Source organism: Felis catus, chromosome B1 (assembly GCF_018350175.1).
Source record: "Felis catus isolate Fca126 chromosome B1, F.catus_Fca126_mat1.0, whole genome shotgun sequence".
Classification (NCBI taxonomy): domain Eukaryota; kingdom Metazoa; phylum Chordata; class Mammalia; order Carnivora; family Felidae; genus Felis; species Felis catus.
The window spans coordinates 116532479-116554346 of NC_058371.1; the positions used below are offsets into that span (position 1 = coordinate 116532479).

Sequence of the window (21868 nt, forward strand, 5' to 3'; positions counted from 1 at the left end):
TGACGGGAGCCTGGGTGGCTCAGTCATTGAGCGTCTGACTTCGGCTCAGGTCATGATCTCATGTGCGTGGGTTTGGAGCCTGGAGCCTGCTTTGGATTCTATGTCTCCCTCTCTCTCTGCCACTCCCTTGCTCTTGCTCTGACTCTCTCTTTCTCAAAAATAAATAAACATTAAAAAAAAAAAAAAAGATGAAACATACCTGACCTAAAAGTACTCATTCGCAAGTGAGCAATTCAGTTGTATCAGCTGCACTCAGAGTCGTGCAGCCACCACATCTATTTCCAAAACCTTTTAATCACCCAAAAGAGATCCTTTACCCATTAAGCAGTTATTCTCTGTGTCCTCTCTGTCAACCACCGATTTACTTTCTGTTTCCATTGATTCACCTATTCTGGATATTTCATATAAGTGGAATAACAGAATCTGTGACCTTTGGTGTGTGACCTCTCTCACTTAACATCATGTTTTTGAGGTTCATCAACATTGTGGAATGTATAACAGTGCTTCATTCCATTTAATAGCTGAATAATATTCTGTGTATGGATGCACCCTAATTTGCTTATCTATTTGTCGATGAACACCATGGCTATTTCCACCTTCTGCTATTAGTGAATATTGCTGCTATGAAAATTTGTACATGTATTTGTTTAAATACCTGTTTTTCAATATTTTGGGTACATACTAGGAATGGAATTTTGGGGTTGCAGTCATTCTATGTGTTTAACTTTTTGAGAAATTGCCAAACCATTTTCCACAGTGGTTGTACTATTTTGCATTCTCACCAGCAATATCCAACTTCTTTATATCCTCACTAACACTTGTAACTTTCCATTTTCTTTATTATCACTTAGGTAGTGGGTGTGAAGTGGTATCAGTTGTGTTTTAATGTGGATTTCCCTAGTGATTAATTGTGATATTGTGATTTATAATAAATATGTATCCAGTCTTCAGTCTGTTTCTGGCACAGACCTAAAACACTTGAAGTTTCCCAAGTAATGAGAGTGATAAAGATGTCTTTTGTTATGTTAATGAGATGACTTTGGGACCCCGTCTAAGGATAGGGGCTGGTTGCCTGGAGAACCATCAGTGAAATTAGAAGGTTGGAAAGTTGTTCAGTCTCCTCTCCCTGATCTCCAGGGAGGGGAAAGGGGCTGGAAGTTGAAATGGTCACCAATGGCCAATGATTTAATAGGTCATGGCCATGTAATGGAGTCTTCATAAAAACTCAAAAGTACTTGATTTGGAGAGCTTCCAGGTTGGTGACCACAGGGAGGTGCTGTGGGGGCTGGGGAGGGGGGGCGTTGGAAAGCCTGGAGAGGGAGGACCAAGAAACTCCACACCCTTTTCCTACACCTTGCCTTTGCATTTCTGCCAACTAGTTGTTTTTGAATTGTATCCTTTTATAATGACCTGGTGAACTAGTAAGTAAAATGTTTCTCTGAGTTCTGTGATCTACTCTAGCAAATTAATCAAACCTCAAGAGGAAGTTGTGAGAACCTCTAATTTGTAGCCAGTTGGTCAGAAACACAGGTAAAGAGCCTGGGTTTACAACTTGTGTCAGAAGTGAGGTTGGGAGGGCAGTCTTGTAAGACTGAACACTTAACCTGTGGAATCTGATGTATTCTCTGGGTAGGTAGCATCAGAATTAAGTTGAATTCTTGGACACCCTGCTGGTGTCTCAGAATACCAAAAGATTAATTATGCTGAGCATTTTTTTTCATGTGCATATTATTGATATTCAAATGGATTTTTTTTTTTTAAGAAATGTCTATTCAAATCCATTTCCCATTTTCTAATTGGGTTGTTTGTCTTGGTGAATTATAAAAGTTCTTTACATATTCTGGATACTAAACCCTTATAAGATAAACAATTAGCAAATATCTTCTCCATTTTATGGGTTGTCTTTTCACTCTCGTGGTTATGTCTTTTAATGTACAAAATGTTTTAATATTCATGGAGTTCATTTAATCTACTTTTTATTTCATTGCTCATACTTTTACTGTCATAGCTAAGAATCTATTGCCACATCTGAAGGTCATGAAAATTTACCTGCATATTTTCTTCTGAGTCTTATGGTTTTAGCTCTGACATTTAGGGCTTGATCAATTTTTAGTTAATTTTTTTTAATGGTATGAGGTATGAATCCAATTTCATTCTTTTGCATGTGGATATCCAGTTGTCCCAGTACCATTTGTTTGAAGAGGCTATTCATTCCCCATTGAATGGTCTTGGAGCCCTGATTAAAAAGTGGTTAACCATTGCTATGGGTTTACTTCTGGACTCTCAATTTTCTTCCATTAGTCCATATGTCTGTCCTTATGCCAGTACCACACGTAGCTTTGTAGTAAGTTTTGAAAATGGGAAGTATGAATCTTCCAAATATGTATTTAGGATCACTTTGCTTATTCAGGGTTCCTTTAAATTTTCTATCAATTTGAGCATTGTTGTTCCAATTTCTTAAAAAAAAAAAATCATTGGAATTGTGATAGAGATTGCACTGAATACATAGATCACTTTTGGTAGCATTTCCATCTTAACAATATTGCACCTTTTAGTCCATAAACCTAGGACACCTTTCTCTTTATTTAGGTCTTATATTCTTTCAGCAATGTTTTGTACTTTCCAGTATACAAGTCTTTTATCTCCTTGGTTAAATTTATTTTTATTTTCTTCTTTTGGATGCTATTGAAAATGAAATTGTTTTAATTTTCCTTTCATATTGTTCATTGTTGATGCCTAAAAAATCTACTGATTTTTCAGTGTTGATCTTGTGGCCTGCAACTTTGCTGAATTCATTTACTAGCTTTAGTAGCTTTTCCGTAGATGCACAGGGTTTTCTATACAGAGGATCATGTCATCTACAAATATAGTATGTTTTATTTCTTCCTTTTCAATACTGTTTTTTTTTTTTTTTGAGAGAGAGAGAGAGAGGAGAGAAAACACAAGAGGGAGAGGGGCAGAGAAAGAGGGAGACACAGAATCTGAAGCAGGCTTTACTTGTCATATGTTTCTGAGCTGTCAGTGCAGAGCCTGATGTGGGGCTCAAACTCAGAAGCTGTGAGATCATGACCTGAGCCAAAAGTCGCATGCTTAACTGACTGAGCCACCCACATGCCCCTCAATACTTTTTATTTATTATCTAATTGCTTTAGCTAGAATATCCAGCAAAATGTTGAATGATTGATTTTTTTTTTTTAAACCACCTTTGCATTCCTGGCATAAATCCCTGTCATGGTGTATAATTGTATAATGTTTTTAATGTGCTATTGGTTTTGATTCACTAGTATTTTGTCAAGGATATTTGTACCTGTATTTAGAAGGGGTATCAGTCTATATATTTTTTTCATGATGTCTTTATCTAGTTTTGGTATCAGAATAATACTGGCCTCATAGAATGAGTTAGAAAGTGTTCCCTCATTTTTATTTCTTGGGGACTTTGAGAAGATTTTATGTCAATTCTTTTAATTGACATAAATTTAAATTTAAATTTTAATTTTAAATTCTTTAAATTTTTTTTTGTGAGGTTTTGATTATTACTTCAGTCTCTTTACTTGTCATATGTCTGTTGAGATTTTATTTTCTTGAGTTCTTTTTGGTAATTTGTTTGTAGAAATTTGTCCATTTCATTTCAGTTCTAATTTGTTGGCATACAATTGTTTATAGTATTCTCTTATCCTCTTTATTTCCGTCAATTTGGTATGATGTCCCACTTTAATTTCTGATTTTAGTTGTTTGTGTCTTCTCTCTTTTTTTTCGTTAGTCTAGCTAACTGTTCTTAAATTTTGTGGGTTTTTTTTTTTAAGTTTTTTATTTGTTGATGCTGTGTGTTGTTTTTCTCTTATATTTTATATAGCTTTGCTTCAATCTTTATTTTCCTTCTGCTAGTTTTGGGTTTTATTTGAACTTATTTTTCTAGCTTCTTCATGTAAATTCAGTTTCCTTTCCTTAATGTTTATTTATTTATTTTGAGAGAGAGAGCATGAACTAGGAAGGGGCAGAGAAAGAGAGAGGGAGAGAGAATACCAAGCAGGCTCTGCACTACCAGCACAGAGTCTGATGTGAGGCTTTAACTCACAACTGTGAGATCATGACCTGAGCTGAAACCAAGAGTTGGATGCTCAACAGACTGAGCCATGCAGGCACCCCTTTAGTTTCTTCATGTCAATTGACTTGGGATCTTTTAAAATATTTACTGTTGTTTTTTAATACATAACACTTACTGGTGAGATCTTTTAAAATATTTACTGCTATAAGTCCCTCTGACTACTGCCTTTGTTGTATCCCATGTTCATGAAAGGTAAGACTTAATATTGTTACAATGTCAATAATCTCCAAACTGGTTTTTTTTTTTAAACTGGTCTTATAGAATGAGTTGAGGAGTGTTTCTTTTCCCAATTATTTAAGAGTTTATAAAAACTTGATTTTAATTCTTCTTAAACATTTGGTAGACTTCACCATTGAAGCTATCTGGGCATTGGCTTTCTGTTGTGGAAAATTTGTAATTATAAGTTCAATCTATTTACTTGCAATTGGTATGTTCAGGTTTTCTATTTATTTCTTCTTGACTCAGTTTCAGTAGTTTGTGTCCAAGACTCTGTCCATATAACTAGGTTATCTTATTTGTTGGTATAAAATTGTGCAGAGTATTATAATCCTTTCTATTTCTGTAAGGTTAGTGATAATGTCCCCTCTCATTTTGATTTTTTTATTAAGTCCTTTTTTCTTGTTCAGTCTAGCTAGATACTTATCAATTTTCTTCATCAAAGAATCCACTTTTAGTTACATTCATTTTCTATATTATTTTTCTGTTCATTTTTTCAAATGTCCAAATCTTTATTTCCTTTCTTCTACATATTGTGATTCAATTTGCTCTTTTTTCTACTTTTATAAGGTTGAGGTTTATATTATTGATTTCACTTTCTTCTTTTATAATATAAGCATTTAAGCAGTGTTTTAGCTGTATTCCATAAGTTTGGGCACATTGTATTTTCATTTTTATTAATCTGAAAATACTTTTTCCATGATTTCTTCTTTTAGCCATTGATTATGAGCATGTTATTTAATTTCCATATATTTGTGAGTTTCCCAAATTTCCCTCTGTTACTAATTTCATTCCATTGTGGTTGAATGACATATTTTGTATAATTTCAGTACTTTTATACTTACTGATACTGTTTTATGGCCTAACTTATAGTCTGTCAACATCTCTATGCACCTGAGAAAAATGTATATTCTTGTGTTGTTGGGCAGAGCGTTCTATAGATCCATGTTAGGTCTGGTTGGTTGACAGAATTTTTCAAGTCTTCTATTTCCTTGTTGATCTTAAGTCTAGTTTTCTCCTTATTGAAACTTTATCCTTCTGTTCCACAGAATGGATAATCTCAAGTGATCTCTTTTCACGTTGACTGTTTCTCCTGTGAGCTCAGATCTGCTGTTGAATATCTTAGTGAATTTTTCATTTTAGTAATAGTACTTATTATATTCAGAATTTATGTTCTTTTAAAATGCCGTCTATTTATTGATATTCTCTATTTATTGAGACCCAAAAGTTTCTTCAAAGAAAAAAGGCACTGGAATTTACTAAATTTTTGTGAATGTAGATCTTGCAACCGTGGAACTTTAGTCCTTCTAACAGTTAATGTTAACAGAGATAGAGGCCCCAGGTCCCTCAGTGTATTATCATTAAGTCCTTCTTACTCAAATGGGACCCTGGAACTTAGTGACCATCACCTTTTGAGATGGTTAGAAGTACAGAATCTCAAGCCCCACTCCAGATCACTGAATCAGAAGCTGCATTTCAATAAGATCTTTAGGTGATTCCCACGCACATCGGAGTTTAAAAAGTGGTGGGCCAAAAGTCCTGGAACCCACCGTGTTTTCAGAGCCTTCAAGGCACCATATACTACTTTTCAGAATAGTAGTTTTGCATTTATTATACATGACTTGATAAATGTCCATCTTCGTCTCTAGATTACAAACCCATAGGGGAAGTCTGCTTCCTGTTGTACACCACAGTCACACACATAGTTAAGTGCTATCAAATCTGTCCAGAAAATCAGTGAAGTGGACCCTGGAATCTCATACTTACCTGCTTCCTCCAACCCTCACCTCAAATAGGTTTTGCAAGAGGTTTATCTTCTTAGTTAACCTACTCAGAAGACCTGAGATATTTTTGGATCTCCTAGGGATGATTAGGAAGGATCTCTGAAATAAGGAAATATCTCTGAGACAAGGAAACTGTCGTTTTTCTTTCCCTTTTGCTAAAGTATGTACTAATCTAAAATTTGAGTTCCTCAGCTGATAAGGGTTCTCTGCATATTGGAAAGAAAGAAGTCATTGGGCACATTTTTGATAATTCTGCAGAATGAATTTTTTGCTGATTTTTTTTTTTAAGACAAGTATAGTTGAAACACAACGTTACATTAGTTTCAGGTATACAACAATGATTTGACAATTCTATATCCTATGCTATGCTCATCACAATATACCTACCATCTGTCACCATACAACACTATTAGAATACCATTGCCTATATTCCACATTCAGTAATTTTATCTCCACTTCTTCATTTCATGATTGGGAGTCTGTATCTCCCACTCCCCTTCACCCACTTTGCCCATCCCCACATTTCCTCTGGCAACCATCACTTCTCTGTATTTACGAGTCCGATTCTGCTTTTGGTTTGTTTATTCACTTGTTTTCTAGAGTATACATATAAATGGAATCGCGGTATTTGTCTCTGCCTTCTTTTTTATAAGTTTATCTTGAGAGACACAGAGAAAGTGTGAGCAGGAGAAAGGCAGAGAAGGAGAGAGAGAATCTCAAACAGGCTCTGCACTTAAAAATTTTTTAAACGTTTGTTTTTGAGAGAGCATGAGCGGTGTGTGTGTGGTGGGGGGGTGTCTTGTTTTTTCATTTGGAGCATATTTCTCTATCTCTACATTTTGCTTGACTTTCTGTGTTTGTTTCTAGAAGTTAGGCAGAATAGCTACTTCTAAACTTGAAGGAATGGTTTGTGTATGGTCATTCTCTGTGTAGACTGTATATGCTTGGCAAGTTTGGCTGGCTTGAACTGTGGCTGGCATGGGCTGGGGGTCCCCGGGCACTTTGTGCTGGAGCTGCCCTGGTGGGATGGCCAGAGCTGAAGTCATGGGCTGGGGGAAGTCCCAGGGCTCTCCACACAGAGGGTTCCCTGGCAGGACGGCTGAACCTGAAGTGGGTACAAGCCAGTGTGTCCTGAGGCTTTTTGCAGAGAGAGCTCCCTGCCTGAGCAGCTGGAGCTGAGGTAAAGTATGGGGTACAGGGTCTTGGAGTGCTCAATGCATAGAGCCATCCTAGCAAGTGGTCTGGGGCCAATGCTGTATGGGTCTGGAGTATCCTGGGGTACATTTTGCCTGTTACTTTGGTGAAACAGCTGGGGCTGTAGTGAATGCTGACCAGGGGTGTCCCGGTGTGTGCTGTGCTAGGGCTGCCTCAGTGGGACTGCTGGGGCTGGTGTGGGCTAGGGGCACAGGGCCCCTGAGGTGGTAAGCTGGCTTGGGCACTGGACTGCATTCATTCATGCTATCAATGTGAATGAGGAATGTTAGCCATGCCCTGACCTGCCCCTCTGACCTGGGGAGACTTTCAGTAGTTCTCCCACCACTTGACAGCTTTCTAAGGCTGGATCTTTTGTTATTTTTCTTTTGTTTTTATTTGAGTTCTAGTTAGTTAATATACAGTGCAATAGTTTTGGGTGTACAACTTAGTGATTCAATGTTTCCATACATCACCCAGTGCTCATCACAAGTGCCCTCCTTAATCCCCAGCACCTATTTCATCCATTCCCTCCCCCCACCTCCTCCTTTTCCCCCCATGGTTTTTCTTAAATTCCACCTATGACTAAAGTCATATGGTATTTGTCTTTCTCTATTTCACTTAGCATCATACAGTCTAGCTCTATCCATGTCATTGCAAGTACCAAGAGTTCATTCTTTTATGGCTGAATAATATTCCATTGTATATACATACCACATCTTCATCCACTCATTTGTCTATAAACATTTGGGCTCTTTCCATAATTTGGCTATTGTTGATAATGCTGCTATAAATATTAGGGTGCATGTATCCCTTCAAGTTAGTACTTTTGTATTCTTTGGGTAAATAACCTAGTAGTGCAATTGCTGGATCATAGGGTAGTTCTATTTTTAACTTTCTGAGGAAGCTCCATACTGTTTTCCAGAGCGGCTGCACCATTTTGCATTCCCACCAATAGTTTCAGAGGGTTCCCTCTTCTCCACATCCTCGTCTAGGGCTGGATCTTTTGTATACTAATTGCTCTTTAAGTTTATTTTGAGAGAGACAGAGAGCAAGCGAGCACAAACAGGGGAGGGGCAGAGAGAGGGAGATTGAGAATCCCAAGCAGGCTCTGTGTTGTCTGTGCAGAGCCTGACCTGGGGCTCGATCCCACAGACTAGGAGATCAAGACCTGAGCTGAAATCAAGAGCCAGATGCTTCAACTGACTGAGCCACCTGGGCACCCCTGCTAGTGGCTCTTTTAAACGCCAGATTTTCCTCTTTGTCCTGCAACAGGGGAATTTGTTGAGGGGCCCCCAGGACTATCCCTCATTACAGTTTGCAGTGCCAGGATGGGGGTTCATTACCTTGTCAGGAAAACTTTTAATCCTGAATGATGTCCTTAGTTTTGTTTCCTTATAGTTGTTTTCTCCATCAGGAAAGGTTATTGGAATACGAGTAAACTACCAGAAACTAACAAAACCAACACTAGAAAAAAAAAAAAGGCTTTTTACTTCTAATTCCTATATATTGATATATTCTAGTTTATCCTGCCTTCCTATAAAAGGACTTGAGGCTAATGTTGAAGTGAGATACAAGGGAATGTAACTAAAGCAATTTGCTAAGGTATGATGTGCCCTGTGGGTGCTGATGAAGAGGGTCTCCTATTTCATCGCCTAGAAAGTATCCCGATGTGGGTCACTTCCAAGCAGTAAGAGGGGTTCTACGATAGATGGCCTTCGTGAAACCTCAGACTACTCCAGTATTCTCCCAACTAAAAACAAAACTCAAACAATAACAGACAATAGGTATCATTAACAGTGCTTTTATTTACAAAGAATTATTTTTATTTGGCTGTTTGGAAAACCACTAACATTTTTCACTTTAGAAAACATTAAATAATAAACAAGATGTTATACAGTACTTTGGATAACTTCTGTCAGTTTAGTGCAATCCATTATTGGCACCTAAAAGTGACATTTTCAATTATTTCCCCCTTTCCTCTTCACTTGTGCAGTTAAATGACCACAAAGGAAATGAATCACTAAAAATGGATCTAAAGCCATACCATCTGGCCCCTATTCAAAGGCTCACAGATTTACATCCCTGCTCCCATCCTGCCTTCACCAAGTGAAATGACTAAAGATACTCTGTTGGTAATTTTTGTTTTTGGAAAAATAGGTAAATTTGTGGAACTTGGGAGATTCCCATTGACAAATGAAACTGAATTATAGCGGCTGGGTGAAGCAAGGATCCTGAAACTGGTGTTGAGCATAGCATAGCACTCTCTATCAGTGGCCAATTTGTCACATACATTGCAGAGAGAATGCACCAGATTAAAAAAAAAAACACAACTCTCTAGCCTCTGTTCCTTGCTATGGTCTCTTTAAAAACCTGAACTATTATCCACTGAACAGGTGAAAGGGTTATACTTTTACCAAAAAAAGAAATGAACCCTACCACATTAGGACATCATTGAGATAGGGAAAAAAAAAACCAAAACCAAAACCAAAAAACAATATTCTTAAAAGAGTATGATGGACAGATATTTTACTGTTTTATTCCTGTTAGGTTTGCCATAAAGGGAGAGATCTTTCAGTGAGCTCACCATTTGATGGGTTTTTCTCCCTTCTGATTCTCCTCCATTAGGAGGCTTAGAGGTAAATGCCTAAATTAGACCTTGGCCTCATCCAAATGACTAAGTTCCGAAGATTTTCATTACCTAGTAATAGGATCAAAACAGCTTTTGGAAGATTCTGTAATCTGTCACTCTATCTTGATGTAAGAACATCTTTAACCATCTTAAATAAACACATTTTTATCTATTTTTAAACCTTTGAAGAGGGTGAGGGAGAAAGAGAAAAGAGAGGGAGAGAAAGAAGAGAGACAGGGAGAGGGAGAAGAAAGAGGAGAGGGAGAGAGATTAACTTTTTTTTTTTTTAACAAAGGATTCTAATTTAACAATTGTCCCTGCCAGGAAATGCCCCCTCACACTCCGGTCTAGGCCTGTTTCCTCTTGTTCTATTCTTAGCGCATATGGAGAACAGCTGGTCACCATCCTCTCTGTACCAACCATTCATACACTTGAAAACCAGCAATGGTTTGCCCCTCAGTCTTCTCTTCTCCACGCTGGATAATCCCAGTTCCTTTAATTTTTCATCATAGATCTTTTTTTCCAACCCTTTAATCATCTTTGTGATTCCTGGCAAAAACAGCAGAGAATATTTTGATTACTTAATCAGGAATGAAGTAAAAGCCTCAGGACTAAGTTGCCTTTTAAAAGTTTGGTATTTTTTTCATATATAGGTAAAATCGGCAGGGAGGAAATGTGGTTGGGGGGGGGGGTTCCCAGATTTTATTGCTCTAACGTGTGCGTGAGTCCCATTCCAACACATCAATGCGTCCAGGCACAGGACCTGCTCCCTGACCCCTTCTGACAAGATGGCACATACGTTAGGAGCTAGACCTGCCTCCATGTACGCGGATCTAAAACCTGTATGAAAATCTGTCCCAACGGAGCTTCCCCCACACTTCACCTCACCCTTCCATAAACAGGATCTTTTCTCTGAAACAACCAGAACTTTTACAACATGTTTTACCGATTACCAAAGAGAGCCATGTTATTATGGTAAAAACTGTTGGTTTTAAAGTATACCCTGGAACAGTGAGAGTTTTAGATGTAAACTTCAGCTTCTTGTCCACATGAATGGTTCGCTATCCTGTATCGTGATCAAACTCAAGGCCATGAAAAAATTCATCCCTCCACCACCACACCTGACATCTCTTCCAATTTTCTCTTGCTGCCAAAATAAGGTCATGGAACTGGATGACATTTCACCGGGTATTTTTTAATTCAAGAGCTCGCAAGCTGCCTTTTCCCTTGCAACTAGAGTCTGTATATATTAGGAACACGTAACTACTTAATATCAATAGCACATTTACACGAAACACAATACTACTAACGAGGGATTACGTGTCCATTCTACGTCATGTCTTTAAAAGAAAAATACAGATAACGAGAATAAATGCATCTTGATAAGTTACACACCCTTCTTTTATAAAGTGAATGGCAGTAAAAGTCAGAGTTCAGGTCAGGCCAGAGCTAACAAGCCAAGGGGAGAAACCAATTTCACAAGCACATTGTACAACGTCTCTTAGGGGAAGTCAATACTACTCATGGTACAACACTGAACAGATAACAGAATGGCCATTTGCACAGATTTCCTTTGAAAACTTCTCCCATGGTTTGCTACTAGGAACACCTGTAACCAGAAGGAACGATGGCACAGGTCACATGCCAGGGCCCTTCCCAAAAAAGACACAGGATGGAAAGCAACACCGAAAGCTGGCTTGGATGTGTCTACAGGTGCCCCCTATATTCCAAGGAGGGTGTCACTATTCACTGGAATTGCACAAAAGCAGGCCAGCAAGGTGTGGGTCACCCACCAGACTTTCTCTTGACCCACTGACCCATTCTTCTCCTAGGCCTGATAAGAGGGAGGAGAGGACAGGAGGTGAAGATTGGAAAAAGAAAAGAGCCACAGGGGGAGTTCATTGCTAGTTCGGGAGTTGCTCGCGTTCTTCAGAGCAGTGGCCTTTTCTCAGGCTCACATCATCCAATCCAATCTCCCCAGTGTGGCCACGCCTTTTTTCACCTCTGAAGATGACCTAGGGAGAGAATGCACACACCAGTCAAGCCTCCTCTGCCCCTTCCCAATGCCCATTCGTTTCACAAAATAAAGGCAAACGTTCCCCCAAAACCAAACAGTAAACTTACTCGACAGAAGGAAAGACTAGAACATAGCCAGGGTCACCTGAGGCTTGCCTTTTGGTAGAAACTGAAATCATGAGTAAACTGTTAATCAGACACATGTCACTCTTTAAAAAGCCATTCTGAATGACAGACTACTTCAGTTTAGGAATGTTTATGAAGCGGACACTTTGTGAAAGATTACCAAGGACAGAAGTAAATGAGACAGACATAAAGATGTAGAAATAAGAGCCAAAACTCTGGAAGATCATAATCATGCCGCCTATCGTGGACGTTTGCTATTTCCTCCTTGGGTTAGGCTGACTTTGTTGGCCTAAAATGGACTCAGACCAAACACCACACTGAAATCACAGTGTTGTTTTACCTACGTAAAGAACAAAAACTTTCTTGTATTTTATCTTCTGTAGATCATCCTTGCTTTTTTAAAAACAGAAACCTTCCTGTGCTAGGATTTGAAATGCCTTTTTTTTTCCAGACAATGTTACACTTTTTTTCAAAGAGTACAATAAATCTAAGACTGATAAAAGCTTATATAAATGGAGTCTATCCCTTTTAACATAGTTTCTCGAAACTATATCTGTGGTCACCTATGCATAATCTCCTAATAGCAAGGTTTATGAATAGGAGCATAAAGATGCTCCTCCAAAAACATTATTTCGGCGGGATGCTATCGTGCATCTTACTGCCACCTGTGCCTTGATTACTTAAGATAAAACTTACATACTCAATCAAAGCTTTTCCCACATCCTCTCCTGAATAGGACTTCCCAAGCATATTGTTCTGGGTTCCCACCCAAGTCTGTTTAACTATGATCTCTGAGGCAAAGGGGGAAAAAAAAAAGACTTTAAAGAAATACTTCAAAAAAGAAAAAAGAAACACTTTAGGGTAACTCTGAAAAATAAAGGAGTTGAAGAAAAAGGAAAAGCAGCAACAGTTAAGCTCACCCCCTCTGCCCTTTCAAGTTGCTGTTAACTTTTTTTTTTCCTTTTCGATTCCTGAATTTTCTTCACTAAAAATAGGGGATTTTCACCAAGGCTGCTGGGGGGAGAGTGGCAGTGATCAGAGGTTGCAAGGAAGAACATAAGCAGCAGCAAAAGGGATTAAAGGAAGAGGCAATGAATGAACGGAGCTCTCATACCCAGAAAAGCAAAGCTTTGTGCCTGAATTAATGAAGAGAACAAGGCTGCTCCAGATTCAGATCCTACAGTTCTCCTCTGAAAGGAAAACTTCCCAGGCTCTGCCTCCTTCGCGGTTCTACTTACGCTCTTGACGTCAGCCCCTCGCAAGGTGATCTGTGTGTGCCTCCAGCCACGGCCACCATTTCTTCCCCACAGGGCTGCTCCGTGGGCACCGTGTTTTCTCACAAACACCTGGAGCGTGCCGGAGTGCAGCCCAGTCACCTTGTGCCTGAACGACAGGCACAGGTCCCCTGAATGCATGAGGTGGCCGAGAGGTAGCACCAAGCGAGCGGCTTTTCCCCCTGGGCCTTTGGCTCCCGAGACTGTCAGATATTGTCCACCTGGAATGGGAAAAGCAGGGCTGTGTGTGTACGTGCCGACATCCCTTTCTAGCACAGACAGCATGGATGGCGAAACTTAAGTAAGATTTACTTTGCAGAAACTGCAAACTGGGATAGTCCCTTGTACGGAATTCCACATTTGCGGGGGTGGGGAGGGGGATCTTATTTCTATGCCTACTTTAAATTCTATGGTTTGTGTTTACAGAAAATACTTGGCTCCTGGAGAGTACAAATTATGTCAAGGACACGATAGATAATTAGTAATCCTAACACCATGAATATTTCCTGCTGAGTATGAGCAGACATACACGGGGAGACACAAGCTCCCCATCTCCTGATCCTCACCAGCGACTGATTATGTTGTCAAGCTGGCTGGCTGGCTGACTCTAAATTGTCAGGGAGAATTTTCTATGTGGATAATTAACCTCCAGGCAGCAGAGCAGACGGTGATCTAAAGGGGCACTGGATCTGTTTATTCTCTCTTCTCTCCACTTTTTTTTTTTTTTTAATCTCTAAAGCAAGAAGGGTCCTTTGCAAAGGTCAGTTTTGCTGTTTTTCTTACATGGGAGTACGTCGAATCCCAGGAAGATGCAGAGGTGTTCTGGAAACCTCTACATCTTCCTGGAGCATCAATTTTTTTTTGTAGGTAAGTAGCTTAAGACATGTTTATATCAAAGCAAATCTGTAACAGGATACATAATATATAGAATGTTTATTACATTTACATGTACACAAATTAATAAGCACTTTCAATTTGGACAAATCAGTCTGATGATGTCCTCAGATCCCTAGGGCTACAGAGTTTGCTTCCCCCTATTGTTAGAGTAACCACAATAGTGGGGGGCGGGTAGTTTAAGGAGCAGTGAAGTGGGAGGATATTGCTTCCCAAGAGAGGGAAAGTTGCAAGTAGTATTTGGAAACAGTCCATATACAAATGACATACCCCCACCAGCTGTTTTATTACAGCCAACTGAAAAACAACCCTGTGTTTCAGCACTGATTTGTCCGTAAGAAATATGTGGTTGGAATGCTGACCACATGTACCTGTTTTGGTAGAGACACTACTTATTTCTCAGTTAAAAGATAAACCATCCTTTCTTATGCTTAATCTGTGTAAGACAAGATTATTTGGGGGATGTCCTATTCTTCAAGTGACTGCTCTACTAAGTTCCCTCTGAGCATTCAAAGGACCAAATAGGCGACTAGCATATACTTCCCGGTGCCAGGCTCTTTAAAGGGAACACCTTCAGCCCTGCTAACTGGTCTCTGAAGTGAACATGAATTTGGCTTGTTGTGCATCTGCAGAAACTAAGGCTTGGAGAGGTGAGGGCACCCAAGGGGTCGTCTAGCCAGTGAGGGGCAGGGAAACACTTTGCGCTCAGAACTGCCTGGCCTCCTATGCAGCGCCTGCTGCTCTCAGACTGAAATCCCTGGTTTACGGGTTTCTGTCCCCCAGCAGACCGTGAACTCGTTGATGTCAGGACCAACCTTTCCCCCAAACCACCCCATTTTACATTCCTGCCACATGGTAGGGCTTTGAGGTCATGTGTTGAATAAATGATATTCCAAGAACACAGCAAAAACCTGAGGGGAAATAGGTCCTTGAGGCATGTACTTGACTCAGCGAACACACACATATTTCTTTTCCTCCTGTCCCTGTGCCTTGCCAAATTAATCCAAACAATATTTGGGGCCAAAACATTTAGCTGGGGCTTACATGTCTCCCCGTAAGTCAGCTTTGAATCATCACAGGTATTTGGGTTAAGACTAAGATATAAGGTTATTACAGTTAACCTGCAAGTTTTAAGAAAACAAGGATTACCTTAAGACCCTGTGGAATGTTCGCTAATATCTCTATGCCAGACACTGCAGGCAAACCACAACATCCTGACGAGAGTCAACTAGTCCTTTTGCGCAGGTATTTAAAGCTACAGCGTAAATCACGGTGAGCGGTGAGCGAGGCCACCACTGCTCTTCCTCTATAGGGTTGCTCTGGGGGAACCAGGTTTTTGTTTTACGTTAAAGGATTCTTTCCCTTTTTAAAAGGAAATGTTACCAGGGTGCGGTGGTAGCTAAGGGAAAAATGGATCTCGTGCTTCAAACAAGTTACCTATTAGATAAAAATTTCACTTCTGATTCCAAAATACTGGTTTAAATATAAAACTATATTAGACACTTTCATGGTTTCAGTTTAAAGCGTTATAGTATCGAAAGTGTTTTTTTTTTTTTTTTGAGAAACAATAAATACTGCAGAACTTGCCAGAAAGTTAGGCGATAAAATTTGAATGTACTTATTTGTAACTCTACACTGGTTTGTGCCTTTACAACTTCAATTTACAAAGACAACAACATAATGTCCATTACCTTACCTATTAATTGTGTGGCCAAAAGAAAATGAGGGGGAGTTTGGCAGTTTTACTTATACATCATGGCCTTGCTGAGAAACCAGCCCAGCTAGACAACTAAGATCATTACAGTTTGCTGGGATTTACCTCTCAAATACAAAGGGCTTAATTTTTTGTTTTTTAAAAAAAATTTTAACGTTTATTATTGAGAGAGACACAGAGCGTGAGCAGGGGAGGGGTAGAGAGAGGGGGAGACACAGAATCTGAAGTAGGCTCCAGGCTTTGAGCTGTCAGCACAGAGCCCCATGCAGGGCTAGAACTCAAAAACGGTGATATCGTGACCTGAGCCAAAGTCAGACACTTAACCGACTGAGCCACCCAGGCACTCCAATTTTTTGTTTTTTAAACAGAAGTAATACAGTAATGCCCACTATAGGAAAAACAGAAGTACAAAAGCATAGAGAAAATTTAAATAAGCCACGATCCCAAAAGCCAGAGATAATTACTAACATTTTAACTTCTGAACATTGTCCTATGGAGATAGATGAATGCTAATGCACATGAGTATAAACATTTTCCCAGTGTGGTAACTTCCTTTTTTTCATGAAATATATTAGCCATTTTTCTGTCAACAAATAGACATTCTTCATAGCTCCAAGCATGCCATTAATAATTTAGCCAGTTTCTTCGTGAAGAACATTTAAGTTTCAAATTTTTATTTAAAAGTTTTTTTTTATAATTTCAAGTTTTTATTTAAATTCTAGTTAGTTAACATACAGTATTAGTTTCAGGAGTAGACTTTAGTGATTCATCACTTACACCCGTGCTCGTCATAGCAAACGCCCTCCAAATTTTTACTTTTAGGATAAAAATAGCACAAAACAGTAAGATGAGCAAAAAAAAAAATCTGAAAAACATAAAAAGAACCAAGTTCCCATTTTATCTGAAGAGCTTTACAAATCAAACATGCACAAAACAAAGGGCATCATAGAAAAAAAATTACTTAAATCCTGTGAAAAGTTGACCATCTTTTCCTATAAGAGAAAGTCAAATTAAAAGGGGAGGCCTTGTCACATTTAAATTTGGCAAGGATAAAAATAATTTAGGGGCAGCTGGGTGGCTCAGTCAGGTAAGTGTCCCGCTCTTGATTTTTGGCTCAGGTTGTGATCTCACCGTTTGTGGGATCAAGAGCCCCATCGGGATTCACACGGACAGTGTGGGGGCCTTAGAATTCTCTCTAACCCCCTCTCTCTGCCCCTCCCCTGCGTGCACGTGCTCTCTCTCAAACTTAAAAAAAAAATAGTTGGGTAAGATCTATTGGGAATGGTTCTTAAATATTATTGGCAGAAGCATAAATTGCTACAACTCTTATGAAGGACAATTTTGAGAACTTATCAAAATTCAAAATGCTAATTCCCTGTGACCTAGCCATTCCAATTTAGGAATTTATCCTACAGATATATTCAAGCGTATATGAAATGATACATGGACAATCTTCACTGGAGCACTGTTCTGCTGAAATGTGCCTCAGTGGATGGCTGGTTAAATACAGTGTGGTACATCGAAGAAGGAATGGAGTTAACAGCCATAAATAAGAATAAGGGTGTTCTGTTTACAGGACAATCTTCAACAATAGCTAATACTGTTTTATTGGTAACTGTGGGCCAGGCACTGCTTTAAATATTTTACATATGTTTAATAGATATTACCATCTCCACTTAAATAACTTGCTCCAAGTCAAAGCTAGTGAGTAGTGGCACTGGGTTTCAGCCCAAGCCTTTGGGCTTCAAAGTCCATGTGCCACTAAACTCTTCAAAGACAGTATCTTCTGGGGTACCTGAGTGGCTCAGTCAGTTAAGCATTGGACTTTGGCTCAGGTCTTAAGCTCACAGTATGAGTTCAAGCCCTACCTCGGGCTCTCTGCTGCCAGAACTGAGCCTTACTTTGGATCCTCTGTCTCCCCCTCTCTTTGCCCCTCCCCGGCTCATGCGTACTCACTGGCTGTCTCAAAAATAAGACATTAAAAAAACAAAAGGACAGTATCTTCAAATGATAAAAGCAAGATGCTGTTGTGTAGAAAAAGATCCCTCTGGAAAGATAACCAAGAAACTAGTTGCATCTGGAGAGGGCAACTGGGAGCCAGGGCTGGGAGAGGGAGCTGTTATTTTCACTGTTGATTTGTTTTTCCATGTTTGTGTATTTCAAAATAATATTTAATGCTGCAACAGACACGCTTGCATGTACATGCTGGCTTACTTGCTATATATTTAAGTGAGTAGTGATCAGTAGTAGACAGAGCATTGAGTCAGCTTCCTTTAACCCTGATCCCCAGAGATTGGGGTTTCAGGAAAAGCCCCCACCCCCATCCCAGGGTCAAGCCTTGACATTTACAGAAGGGTGTGTCTTCAGGGCCACAGCCACATGGCTGCAGCACATCACATCAGTCAGCAGCACAATCTTCTCTGTCCCTTAGAGGCATGTATTAATTCTACTATCTCACAATTAGGTTGAAGACTGAATGTGATAAACAAAACCTAATGAGCACCAGGAAGAAGAGCCAGCAAATGAATTTACTTTGCAGCTCTTTCTCAAAGTTGTAAGTGTGTTTTAATTGAGGGTTTTCTTAGAGATATTAGCATATGAGAATATCTGCAGATCTGGATCTTGCATAAGAAATGCACATTAAAATCAGTTGTAACTGTGGAAATCCAAATATATATTCCTTTACAAATGGCATAATCTAGATAGAAGTAAACAATAAGCTTGGTAATTAGGCAATACAAAGGAATCATTTATTAAATTGGTTATACTCTGCTCTGGTCTTAGCTTGTGATACACACACACTCACACCCCTGAACTTCCTAGAAGAAAAACAGGCATTTTTCATACTAAGCTTTAACAGTATTTCCATCAGTATTTGGTTAGATTTTCCCAACATATTCTAAAAAGTTTGTCTGCAATTCCACCATGACATATGCCATGCATTGCTATCCCTTCTTCCACTCCGCCACCCTTTGGTCTTCCATCCACTTTCCAAGCCAGAGCCCTGCTGCTCAGTCATCTCTTTGGGATGACCTGGGGGCATTCGAATCTGAGTCAGAGGCTCTTGGAGGCTGTGTATGAGGTTTTCTAATTCAACCCTTATCCACTGCTCAAAACAACCTCTTGCTGTATGTCACCCAAACACCCCCACCAGGGGAGACCTCCCTATTTCCATGTCATTCTGTTCTTTTTAGACAGCTCTGTTGATTGCAAAGTTCCGAGAGTGAACCAAAACTGATCTTCCTGTAGCTTTTACCTACTGATCTGACTTCTCATCCCCTTGTTGTTGGTCAAGTATTTGAAAAGCAGTCTTGCTCCATCACTTCTTCTCAAGCTAAACATTTTGGTTCTTCACTTGTTTCCCATAGGCTTCAAGCTACCTTTCCATCTAGGTCATTTTCTTATGAGTGACCTACAATTATCTCTATTCTTTTCAAATGAGAAAGAACCCACCAAAGTGGATTTTCCACTCTGGAAAAAATATCCTATGTCTATGGAAATGACAGTGATGACACAGATTCCACTCAAAAAGGCTTTCACCTCTCTTATTTGAGTAACTTCCCTGTGCATCCTAGCTATCAACAGAAGGGAGGAGGGAAGGGACAAAAGCAGAGAAGGAACATGTTTTACCTGCTGGCCCCTTACATGAGCCAGTCTGAGCTAGACTGGAGATGAGGGCCTGAGAACCTCCCCCTGATTGTCCTGAAGTTACCTGCAGCTCGTTATAATACTAAGATTTCTTCCTAGGGGCAGTTTTATGCCATCTTTTGAATATACGATGTATGCACCCGCATGCCTACATGCTAGGTGTGCACAGTTGAACCAAAAAATGCCTATGCAAGCCTCCTGCCCCTTCCCCCTAATACACTGAATGAAAGCTTCCTGTACTAACCCCACGGGGAGACAGTGCCTTGAGAGCTAGCTCCCTGTCTCCTTCCTTGGAACAATGAAAACTTCAGGAAATGTTGAAAATTAGGAACTTTTTAGTCTGACCCCTAGAATCTGTTTACACTAAGGCACTTCCTCCCCTTCCCACACGTGTGTAGTTGGTTTCTAGACCATGAGCCATACCTTGCACTCACTCTCCATACATTTCACCCTCTTAAATATCGCCTATTGATCTAATGTTTTAGAGCTAATTTTTTTCAGCACACACTGCCACTTTCTCCTTGGGCTCTGAGTCATTCTACTCCGTTTGACTGGTATGCCTTCAATATGCAAGTTCAAGATCCAATTCATCCAAATTGGTAAAACCTGGAGCAACCCCAGAAGCTCATCCTCCAGGGGCCAGAATCAATCATCAAGAGCTACCCAGTCACCCAAACAGCCATCACTTCCTTTCCGTTTGTTCTGTTCTGTCATAGCCAAATGGCCATTCCAAACGTTTTTGTCTACCATTCTCATTTCCAATCCTCTCTCTCAGAGGGCAAGTGGAATTTGGGGCACAACAAATTTAAACATCAACAAAGGTAATGACTAATAAAAAGTGTTTAAATACTATGCTTTAGAACCAATTTAGTATTTTAATTCTGAAAATCAAGTATTTTACATAGATTTTCTACATAGGATGCCTACATGGAAGTATAATGAATTCTTCTGAGTTTAGCATGAATTATTCTCACAATGTACCTTACTTGAAAGAGTTACTCGTTACGGCCATGAACGGTGTGTACCAGCCTGTCACACATGACTGCTAAAGCTCCCTCATCCTGTAGCAAACTACTTCAGGTCAGTGGTCAGTCAAACCTACAGTCCTGACATCTGCTGATCATAGACAGTGCACCTGCCGGAGAAGGCTGAGGCCACAGGAAGTACAGGGACACCTGGAGGGGAAGTCCCTTGTTTAGCTTTGTGGCCTGAGGAAATGTATACCACCTCTGGGCCTCAGGATCTCCTTTGTGAAACAGGACAATATTACCTGCTTCACAGGATAAGAGTAGATTAAACAGCACCAATGAGATGATGAATGAGTCAGGACTACAGTAGATATTAAATACATGGTTTCTCTCTTATTCATAGATATTTGTGACATTAATAATAACGTCATGCCCTGGGGTGCCTGGGTGGCTCAGTCGGTTGAGCATCCGACTCTTGGTTTCGGCTCAGGTCATGATCTAGAGGTTTGTGGGATCTGGCCCCATGCGGGACTCTGCGCTAACAGCAAGGAGCCTGCTTGGGATTCTCTCTCTACCCCCTCCCCTGCTCTTATTCCAACTCTCTCAAAAATAAACAAACAGATAACGTCTTGCTCAGAGTCACCTTAAATGAGAAGAGTGTTTGCGGGAGGCAGGCGGGTGGGGTCACTAAAATTTATTTTATAGCTAAGAGAAATCTAAAAACCCATTTAAGCTTATTGAATATTCATATTTTAAAAGCTTACTTCAAATTTTCATTAAAAAAAATCTGTTATATTGCTACTGTAGAGCTACTCAGGCACCCCAGGAAGCATGCAATTTAAAAGTCTTAATTTTCCAAGCAGCTATGTCTAACTCAACCTTTCTAATAACATTCTCTTGTGGAATAAATGGTAGTAATTTGTAATTAATTTCACCAGCATCTAAAGTAGACTGAAATTTTTTCCAGAGAGATATTCACAACTTCACAGAAATTTCCAGTGTCTCTTTCTGCAATGTGTCAAATCTTTAAAAAGACCTAATTGAGAAAATAACTAGGGACTACCACCATGGCTGATGTACCATGATATTACTTCTTTCATGCTTGGGAATGGGGCACTATAAATAACTTGAAAATTATATGTTAGAATGAGTCTAAATGTTTCACTTACCAACCTCTGTGAGGGAAATTAGCTGGCCTTTTAGTGAACTACTTGTCTTCCCATAATATTATTCTGGTTTATTGCTAACAAGTTTAGTTCACTTAAAAAAATGGAATATGAAATGCTAAACGAGATCTTTC

At 39.6% G+C, this 21868-nt stretch overlaps 1 protein-coding gene across 6 annotated transcripts in view; it reads right to left on the bottom strand.

Annotated features, from left to right (window-relative positions):
* Positions 1–9084: 9084 nt before the first annotated feature.
* The window catches only part of NPNT (nephronectin), an 82274-nt gene continuing 69490 nt past the window's right edge, over positions 9085–21868 (bottom strand). For 5 of the 6 annotated variants that reach the window (XM_011281810.4, XM_011281808.4, XM_011281809.4 and 2 more), the window contains 2 exons: positions 13309–13565; positions 11103–11943 (listed from right to left, as the gene is read on the bottom strand). In XM_011281810.4, the coding sequence (XP_011280112.3) occupies positions 11833–11943; positions 13309–13565 (368 nt within the window). In that variant the 3' untranslated portion in view covers positions 11103–11832. Of the gene's footprint in view, positions 10478–11102; positions 11944–13308; positions 13566–21868 lie in introns of those variants that run through there. The other variant, XM_019829143.3, reaches the window with a different exon arrangement.